Source organism: Poecilia mexicana, unplaced genomic scaffold (genome assembly GCF_051168715.1).
Source record: "Poecilia mexicana isolate PSO_F unplaced genomic scaffold, ASM5116871v1 scaffold_5, whole genome shotgun sequence".
Lineage (NCBI taxonomy): Eukaryota > Metazoa > Chordata > Actinopteri > Cyprinodontiformes > Poeciliidae > Poecilia > Poecilia mexicana.
Window position 1 is genome coordinate 16,887,029 of NW_028263374.1, and position 10,600 is coordinate 16,897,628.

The following is a 10,600-nucleotide window of genomic DNA, read 5'->3' on the forward strand; positions in this document are numbered from 1 at the left end:
AAATTAAAACAATAAAAGACCTGAAATATTTCAGTTGGTGTGCAATGAATCTAAAATATATGACAATTTAATTTTTATCATGACATTATGGAAAATAATGAACTTTATCACAATATTCTAATTTTATGACCAGCACCTGTATATACCTATATATATATATATATATATAAAAACTGACTTGTCAGTTTGGAAAAAACATTTATTGAACAAGTTGTTTAACTGCATTGTCACAAATTGAAGTTCAGAGTCAAGATAATCAGAGTAAATACCGTCTTTTGTGACGAACATACAGTAGGTAAAATACAGAATTAGAGACCGCGTTTAAGGGACATCCTCCAAATAACAGCACCAGTATCTGTTAAGTCCCTGCATCTCACAGAAAGTAGAAACAACCATGAATAAAACAAAAGTCACAAGAATTTATTTTAACAGTTAAAAATGTCTTCTGCTAAACTAAAGGCAGTATTTAGTTTCAAAACATGCAGGATGAGACAAATTTTTCCATGTGAATATTTATACCCTCCAAAAAACAAAAGACCTTAAAAAAATAAAAAATAAAAAAAATTGTCTAGACAGTTGACAAAATGAGAAACATCCCGTCCTTTGTTGTACTTTTAACGGATATAACGAGCCATACGATGGCAAGCAGCACAACGTGCTTTAAAGTTTCAAACAAAATCTAAGGAAGAAAAGTGGCACTATAAAAACTTTCCTCTTCACAATCTTTGTATGATCTTGCAGAGCAATCCAGGATCTTCACTTCCTTTCGTGAGACCTGGAACGACTGTAAAACGAATCAACCGGTTAACAGTTTGCATTAATAATAAAAAGAAGCTTGGGTTCAATATAAATTTGATGTTTTGACATGGGCTTTACCTCCTTGATCGGGAGAAGGATCGTGAACGCTTACGATTCTTATCTCTGGACAGAGACCGATATCTGCGTCTGTCTCTTGACAGAGACCTGGAAGTCAAGTAAAAAAAAATAAAAATAAAAAAGTAATTCACCACAGATAAGTACAGCAATTTGAAATGCAATGACTCTTAATCTTACCTGCTACGACTGCGGCTCAGGCTCCTCCTCCTCGGTGATCTAAGGTGTGCATTGTTAAAAATATTGAAACCAAGTTAGGGAAAAGTAACTATGTTTCATGTCAATAATGAACCCAATGGGTAATGGCTCCCCGAGAGCCATGGTATATATGGAAATGCGATTACGCGTTACTCTTCATCTGTTAAGAAGATAAGCTGCATTCTTGAACTGCAGCAAGGCCAGCTCATTCAACTGACAATTTGTTCAAAGAGCACCAATCACGGAGTCAGATTCAGGGCTCGAAATAAAGGCTTGCTTTTGGTAAAGAGGTTTGTCATTAATGGACTTCCTGATTGTAATATTAATGACTGTGCAAAGGTTGTGAGGCTGAAACGAATAAAATCTCAAGTGTAAAAGACTTCAGAGTTTAGCACAGCAGATCCAACCCAAAATGCCTTGATGTCGAGCCTTTAATATAAACCCAGCAATTTTTGCAAGAGAAAGTTGAAAGACTTTATGTCCAGCCAGTTGCGCTTTAAGCTTTCCACCGAGTTTCCTCTACAGAATACAACTCATGAAACATAATTGTCAACCAGTTTTAAAAGCTAGATTAAAAAGAATTTATAAAAAAAAAACAAACAAAAAAAAAAAAAAACTATAAAGAGCAGGATAAAAGCAACTTACTATTTTGGGGGGTTTGGACAAGATAGAAATGAAGCAAGGAAGCCAGACTGATGGTGAGGGAGGTCGAATTGCAGACAGGAATTGCCACATGATGCAAATGTTGCAGATATGAAGTTGCTTGGTGGCTGGTTGGAAGGGGGCGGGGAGTAGTTGTAGATTTTTCCTGCTTTATTTTGAGGGGGAGTGGGGTTGAAGATTAGAGACTGATGTAACCCAACGGCTGTTCCCGTTGATACAGCAGATGTGTAGAGACTAGAAAGTGTAAAGACGCCGATTGGTTGATAATTTGAAGTGGACCACTGTTGATTGGATAAAGGTCGGAGGAAGTAGAGAAGGATGCTGGGAACTGCATGCTCAGGAACCAAAAGGTTGGTGGGACCTGATGACTGGCGGTGGCGCCTGGGTCATGTGACAACACCAGGCTCGCTGGTCAGCCGTCACATGATGCTGAAAGAAGACTAGTTGCCTGACTCAGATGGTGAGAAGCGTGGTGGTGACTCTGCAATGGGGTTCAGTTTTATTAATAAATGGAAACTGAACTCAGAAAAAGTAAAATAAATTACACCTTTAGAAACTTATTCTAAAATTATGGATTTAAAAAAAAAAAGTTTGATAAAGTAATGAAACACCCCATACAGTACAAATGGTCTACCAGACACCTAAATAATACTTACTGAACTTCAATGCAAATTGTCCACTCATAAAAATTGCTTTCAAATTTTAATTTTTGAGCAAAAGCGATTCAGAATCTGTACAATAAATCTGTAACCATGGCCATGATCACCAAACATTTAAAAGTGAAAACATGAGTGATCAAAGTGTTGAGGAGTCAAAATGCGTTTCTGTTGAGTAACCAAATCAGAAGAAGTCGCTCTGCTGAATATCTGCTGATATTCTGGTTGCTCTGTTGCAACCAGAGGAGGTTGCAACTGAGCAACCTCGGGTATTTAATCTGTGGAAAGGTTAAATACCTTTCCACATCTAGTTACAGCACCTTGCAAAAGTATTCACATACTCCAACTCTGCTGGTGAAGATTCTCAGTCATGACATGACCATCCTAAGTACTTAAGAAAAAGCAACGGGACTTCTGGTGTTTCCTGGAGACATTTCACCTTTCACCCAAAAAAATTCTTCAGTTTTGAATATGACTGGAAGCAGGAGGCACAAAGTTGTAGTCAGAGCGACAAACGCTTCTAAACCTGTTGGAAGAAATGTATAACAAATCCAGTTTGTAGTTTGAGTCAAATGGTCTTGTTTGACATAAAAACCATTTTGGAGAAGGTGCTCTGGTCAGACTATATTAAAACTGAACTTTATGACCTACAGCATGGTGAAAGGCCAACACATCACAACCAAGGTGGTGGCAGGAATTTAGATTTGAGTCAAAGCAAAGACCTAAATTCAATTGGGTATGAAGACTTGAAAATTTCTTTCCACAAAAAGATCTGCATCTGCAATCTGACTGATCTGCAGCCATTTCCACAAAACTGTAGAAAGCCACTACATACCCTAAAAATAAAAACCCAACCTCCCACATCCCCCAAACAAGAACAAAAAAAACAACAACCGTGGACTGTTGCATTAATGTGAAAACAGTTCAACAGGTTTGAGTACTTTTGCAAGGCACTGAATACACAGACAGGTCTTTATCTAATCATATTAGTTAAAGACCAGTTTCCATACAGCCTCTAAGGAAAGAGGCTCAACCTGCATTAGACAGCTGAAGTGAACAACACAGAACAGACCCTCTTCTTCAGAGCCAATCTGGATTCAAACCACTTTGTAGGTTTTATAACACTTTTAAATGAAATAACAAAAATACTTGTGAAAATGACCACAGATTTATGACTTGATACAAATTACCATATAGAGCCTTTATGCTCATAGAAATGTTAGGACTTGTTTTGTGTTAATAATGTGATCTTGAGAACTAAGTTGTTTTTTTTTCTCCCTTTTATAAAGAATTAACCTTCAGGTAAGCCACGTTTTATGGGATAACTGTTTCCAAAACAAAGATTTAGGAGTTTTAAACTGATTCTGCCAAAGGAATTGAGGTGAGCCAAGTTTATGTTTAAGATGTGCAAGTGAAAAGAAAAAAAAAAAAGGTTTAAATTAAAATGCATACCTGCGTCTGACTGGAGGACTACGTCGCCTAAAATCATCTCGCGGACGTCTGCTCCACGAAGGAGGGGGGCCGCGGCTCCTCGAGCGCTTCTCCCCGGTCGACAGCTCAACACGCACACGGCAGCCACACATGGTTCTACACAGAATGAGTTACACACACATTTCTTTATCCATTTAAATCCAGGAGATTCTTGACTGGAAATTATATTGGTTAAAAATTATGTTTGGCAATATTTGTCTTGCCATAATCATGGTAGATACATTTCCTGTTTGCATAATTCATGGATAGAAATGGAGTTAGGGGTAAGGGTTCAATATTCAAACCAGGTTAGAAAATTGTTGGTGTTTGACTAACACTTTTGGCTTCATGTTTTCCCCACAGGGGTTAGCATTCGCAACACTGGACATTACCTGCCATCCAGTTCTCTTACAGCATCAGATGCATCTCTAGGATCTTCAAACTCTACAAAAGCAAAACCTGGAGGATTCCTGGCCACCCAAACACTTCTTAAAGGGCCGTAATACCCAAAAGCTCGTTCTAATTCTGTCTTATTCCCATTGTTTCCTAGGTTTCCCACATAAACCTTGCAGTCAAGAGGACAGTCTCGATGAAAAGCAGGATCTGAAAGAAACAGAGAAAATATAATTTAACAAAGTCTGTTTGTTCCATCAAATTAAATCTTTAGGATTTAATTTGATGGAAGAATTCAAATACTGAAACAGGAGTGTTTTATTATTTGATGTCAAAAGGCAGATGTATAATTAGTAACTAGGTTTAGTGTGGGTGTGTCACATTCAAGCACGAAACGTCTCAAAAGTAAGACGCAAAAGTAAAATCACAATGCTAGATCACAACGGAGATAAACAAAAAAATGCCTTTATCTATTCTGAAAACATATTATTGACATTATAGCAGACGTTTCACAAATTTTGTTACAATTTCAATGATTATTTTTTTCTTCCTTGCAATACAAACCAACTTACATGAGATAGAAATTCTGCCAAAACTATTTTTATAATTTTCCACATTAAAACAAACAGTTGAAAAAGGTGGGTTATATTAAAATGATACCCTGTTAACAGCAAGACTGCTTAAATTTAAAGATAACACGCCAAAGATTTTTATTTTCCAGGAAAAAAAAAGATTATTTTGAAATATGAAAAATGAAAACAAATAAACATCATACCTCCCATGTCAACAATCAGCTTGTTAGTGCCCTATAATGAGATGATTCTGAAAGAAGAAATAAATTGTTAATCTTACACTTGAGGTTTATTCAACTACATTTGCTTCAATTGCTGGAGATAAAATTAAAACATAAAACACATTCAGAGAACATGATAGTGGAGGGGATAACCTTGTTCCTTTAACCTTATCTAAGCATCATAATAAAATAACAAAAACAAACAAAAATCTTCTTTAGGTTATTTCTCCACTTAGAAAACTGCATTCCATATTTGGGACTTTTTATTATAGAAAAATAAGTGATTTTACTGGACCAGTTCATTTTTACTTACACTTAATCTAATTTTTTAAAAATTCATCGAAAGGTCTGTGGTAGTAAACAGTGTTTTGTCCCTTATTTTACAAATGATGCATCATTTTATTTTGACCTTTATTGATAATACATTGAATTGGAGGGGTTTATGTTACTCAAATAGACATTTAGCATGTCTTCGAGGTCTTTAATTGTTGTCCATAAATAAATATTTTATATCCTTTCCTTCGGATGGTTAGCTAATGCAGGCTTGGGTTTTCAAACAATCAATTCATTCAGCTAGAATATCCAAACCAAAATCTTTATCGACGATAATGTTAGCTGCACAAGTGCAAGCAGAATGAATGAAGCAACTCGCCTTACTGATGAGCGTGTGCGTTTATAAACCCTCAGAACCAAACTATGAGATTTAAAATACTAAGTTTAAACGCTCTTTTAAAATAACAATGCTTTTTAAATTCAAATAATCAAAACACCCACATAGGAATTTCCAAATCCCACTATTTCAACGCTATGCTAAGAGCTAACTCCACATTAGCATTTGTCACAGTGAGACGAATATAATTACCATAACCCATTGAGGGGTCCAAACAATGTTCTATGAAACATTGTGGAGATAAGCAAGAGGATGCGGATGTTGGGAGAATAATAAACTTACCTTTTTATTCAACTAAAAGGTCAGAAAATATTAAATGCGGATTTATCACCACCCCTTTACAACAAGAGGCTACTATTAGCCTGTTAGCAGGAGCAGCGCCGCAGAGAAGCCAGCTCCGCTTCTTCTCTGAGTGATTGGTGAATGTACAGCAAATAAGTATACTGCCACCTACCGTTCGACTGTGAACAATCCATACGTTCAAACACAGTGCCTTTCAAAACGGCTTCACATCCCTTGATTCTTTTCATATAATAAAGTAAATATATTTTATTGTGATTTAATGCAATAGAGCAAGACAACGTATCACATAAAACTGGTAATTATCCTAAAATGTTACAAATGAAAATGTGAGAAGTATAGTCTGCATTCATTTTCAACTCCCTTTACTATTACAAATAAAATATAGTGCAACCATCTGCCAGAAGAACTCCACTAATTGGTGAATGGTGGATATTCGGAGAAGTCAAGAGAAACATGGTAAGTCTGAAGCTGAAGAGATCTCCACCTTTGGTGGGAAAATCTGTTAAGAGGACAATTATTAGTTGTGTGCTCCACAAATCTATCCTTCAAGGAATGGGTAAAAAAAAAAAAAAAAAAAAAGACACATGAAGCAGTTCTGTTTGCAGGTTACAAAAAAGGAATAAAAAAAATAAGATCAAGAACAAAATAAGATATTTTTCTTTATTTTATTTTATTTTTTACCAAAAAGTTTCCTGTTAGAAAGATAAGACTCCACTGCTAAGATTTGATTTATCCTTTAAAGTGCATGACTAAATTAAAGATAGTAATCAACAGCTAAAGGTTGGCTCACTGTAAATGAGTTAAAGAACTTTCTAAATTAGGGCTTTGTAACATTTTGTGTGTTTGAAAGCAATGCTTTATGAGAAACTGTCACGAGAACACCTTGTGAAAATTTTCTTCTCTAGCACATTTGGCAGTACATTGTGTCTTGTAAAAATGAGATCTGCCTTTCCTGCTTAACTCATCTCTTTTTCTTTAGTGTCAAACTGACATTTGAAAGCACAGTAAAGTCAGACTGTACTGCAGTGTGTTACTTAACAAATTTCTCCCCATGAAGAGCAAAATTGCAAGCTAGAGACACAAAGAGAAAACAAATAAAATAAATATACCCAACTATATAAAACTATATAACTGTCAGAGTTATAACCACAGCTGTTGGCTAAATGTCTTCATTAAATTCAACATGTTTGAGAACACCAACAATTTCCTTTTCTCAAACAGAGTTTTTGCAAACCATAAACTGTTTTAAAGCATCTGATGAATAATCCAGTAAATGTTTAATAAGCTGATATTGTGCCCTTTTTATGCTTTCCTTACATAAGGTAATCCTAAAGCCAAGAAAGCTCCTTTTGATCACAAATCAAAAGTTGTTTTTTTTAAATCTCAATTTTTGTGTAGATTTATGCAACTTACATCTGAGTTTTCTGCAGCTGTCTTATGTATTTCTTTAAATTAGAGATAATAAAGTGTTGGCTGTATTCCTGAAAAATAACAACTTGTCCTTTTACTTCAGCCCAATTTATAAGCCTCAAACCATAAACTTCCACTTTATTAGTTGGCAGTACTCACTGCATGCCATCATTTTCATAGAGTGTGCACACCACAGGGAGGCGCCCATTCCCATAACCCAACAAATTAAGAAGGAATAGAGAACTTGTTCAGCTCAGGTGGCAGCTTTTTGTGCAGCCCTGGGCAGAGAGCCATATCACTTTTACTAACCAAAAAAAAAAAAAAAGTTAAGCTACCTGAACAAATGGTCCGATTTTAACATAATATGGTAAACATGTTGACAAGTGATTGCTGGGTGATTGCTCCAGTTTGCAAGGAGGTGTTATATCCATGATTAACACTAACGGACCTGAGTTGTGGCATAAGGACTTGTAAGTGAGGGCAGTCACATATTGTGTCATCTGGCACCATGTTGTCAAAAATACATCAACAGCCAGCAGGAGAAGTATCCGACAGTTCCCCAGACCAGAGAGCGAAGGTGATCCTGCAGGAAAAGACGTCCTGTTGAGATATTCGATAGGATTACCAGCGCTTGACGGAGACTGATGGTGGTGCCATTTTTGGGAGACGAGAAGCTGGGTGGTCATATTGTGCAATGGTCTGGCAAGCTGAACTTACTCTTTAACATAGTGCAGGGTGACATGCATGGACGCCCCAACTTCATTGGTTCCAATATCAGGCTACCATCACATGTGTGCCCCACATACCGGACGAATCAACAACATGCCCGAGGTGTAAGCAAATTTTCCAACTCTTACAAGTGTGTAGTAATTGCAGTGGGTTTGCCTGAAAGTGGGTCTTCAAATGAAATTGAACTTAAGGTCTTGTTCAACCTCAGGACAGGTGCCTGCCCAGCCACCTGACTTGAAACCCAGTCAGGCTCTGCTTTCTAAAATGTCCTTGGTAAGTATTTGAGTCTTGTGAACTTAGGTCACTGTTTTGACTCACTACGGATTTATTTTAAAGGTCCCGTGTAGCAACTCTCCACTTGTGGTGATAACCTATGCCTTAGAGTATCTAATTTTGGCATAACGCAAATTCCTTGTAAGTCAAATTATATACCCATCGCTGTGTAGGGAAATATAATAACTCAGACTCTCCTTCTTGGTACTTAATTTTTCTCTCCATTGCAGTCTGTTTAAACTGTTTTTATGTTAGACCATTGTTTTCAATGTGAGTGATTTATGCATTTACTGCAATATCCTGCCTCTGTTAGGCATGGTGTGTTTAAGGGCATTAAAATAAATAAAACTGTACAAAACTTAAAGTACTAAACCTTATAAAAACACACATTTAGGTTTGAATATTACATCAAATGAATAAAATATTATTTTTTAGTACAATCTTGGTTTAATTAAAATTATGTACTTCTCTGACAAATGAAATTGAGCAGAATACATATTTTAATATGACTGTGTACATATACTGCATCATAGTTAGGGTAAGGGCATGCACACTCATGCAAGCACTTGTTTGCAGCTTGTTTTTCAGTAGAACAGGCCAGGTAAAAAGAGTTCTGAAAGAATCTACCTTGGTTTTTATTTGTTTTTCCACCACAGAAAATAGTACATTAACAGGGGTGTGTAGGCTTTTTAAATCAATTGGACCTTATAACTATTTGAAATACATGACTATTTTTTACTTGTAGCTGAAAGTCATTTTTTTACAACGTGCTTCTGTCTGTAGTTTAAATACATCAAAGACTTATCAGTAGGAAGGACCGGTTTCTAGATACCACAATCTTAATGGTTTGATCTGTTAATATTGTTAGGCTTTTAAACTCACGGGTTAAACTCCTGACAGTCAAGTTGACCCTAAAATGATATAACACGGAAAACATCTGCCAGGGTTTTAGTGATTACATAAGAACATCGGTAAGTCAACATACTGCGTTATTGCTCAACAGGACAAAACACAACCAACGACCCCTTGGAAGGGTGCAGGTGGGCGGGCAGAAACGGTTTTCACACTTCCTGTTCAAAGGCACATTCATGAAAAAGTGTGACACAGTGGAAGGAGAGAGCAACCGACGTTTTTGCAGATCTGCAGCGTTAGATCTACGGTATCACCTCATTCCTCACATGGAAAAGTAAAACACAAGGCGAAGAAAGATGGGTTCAGCGTCTTCGTGATAGAGGAAACCTGAGTAAAGCTGCTATTTACTCAAAACCAAACGTCTGATGATTTTTCTACTTGATAAATTGGGACAAATCGTTGTTTAAGTTATTTATCAAGCAACTTCCTTCTAACTAAAGTTCTGACACACTGTAAGCTACGTTTTATATTAGCAGCCATAGTGAGAAGATGAGGAAATGACCATAAAGTCTTGTTATTACTCCAAATAAGGAAATGTGTCATGTGTTATGAACTGAGCATGAGGACATACAGTCAGTTTTCAGTTTACACGTCTACAAAGCTATATATAGCTGTATTTCTTGGAGGTTTCCAGTAAATTGTATTAAGCTGACAGACGCTCCTATCAAATAGTCCATAGCATGAACATCTCAGCAGGCTAAATACAGATAGAAATCTTGATATACCCTAACTGTACTGCCGTGTGAAGCTTATACTGCAGCTGCACCATGGATCCTTACAGCACTTAATCAAAAAGTACAGGCAATTTGTGTGACATCAGGAAATGTGAGGCGCTAAAACGGGATCAGGCTGTCCTGGACTCCAAGTAGAACAGCATGTTTTTTTTTTCTTGCTTTCTGATTTTCTAAATGGAGGTTGAAATAAATCATCTCTCTTTATAAAATATCTAGGCATATCCAAACATATCATATGTTTTTTTTTCTAGGCTTTATGTACACACATTCAAATTCATTTATTTGGCAACAAATGAAAGACTTTCCCTCCAATAGGAAAATGTAAAACACCATTTAATGAAGATGACGTATGAAGATCATTTATAAACATTTCTTGCAAAAGTATTCATAGCTTTTTTACACATTTTTTCGTGGTACAACCAGGAGCCCTGGTGCAGTCTTGTGGAGTTTGATGTCACAGGCCTGTCTAAAATAAGAATCCTAAGAGTGGTGTGCATTTTATATTTAAACACCCTGAGTCATC

At 36.5% G+C, this 10,600-nt stretch overlaps 1 protein-coding gene across 1 annotated transcript; it reads right to left on the reverse strand.

Annotated features, from left to right (window-relative positions):
* Positions 1-178: 178 nt before the first annotated feature.
* srsf3a (serine and arginine rich splicing factor 3a) lies at positions 179-6,143 on the reverse strand. The gene is made up of 7 exons (XM_014982096.2): positions 5,999-6,143; positions 5,029-5,075; positions 4,253-4,463; positions 3,843-3,977; positions 1,054-1,092; positions 877-963; positions 179-784 (listed from the first exon to the last, which is right to left on the reverse strand). Exons 2-7 carry the CDS (start codon positions 5,033-5,035, stop codon positions 757-759), a joined length of 507 nt encoding a protein of 168 aa, XP_014837582.1. The 5' UTR covers positions 5,036-5,075; positions 5,999-6,143; the 3' UTR covers positions 179-756.
* Positions 6,144-10,600: the final 4,457 nt, after the last annotated feature.

Coding starts and splice junctions, on each gene's coding strand:
- srsf3a (XM_014982096.2), bottom strand. Junction 3,978..4,252: donor GTAAGAGAACTGGATGGCAG/GTAATGTCCAGT, acceptor CATTCTGTGTAG/AACCATGTGTGGCTGCCGTG. Junction 964..1,053: donor CTGAGCCGCAGTCGTAGCAG/GTAAGATTAAGA, acceptor CTTGACTTCCAG/GTCTCTGTCAAGAGACAGAC.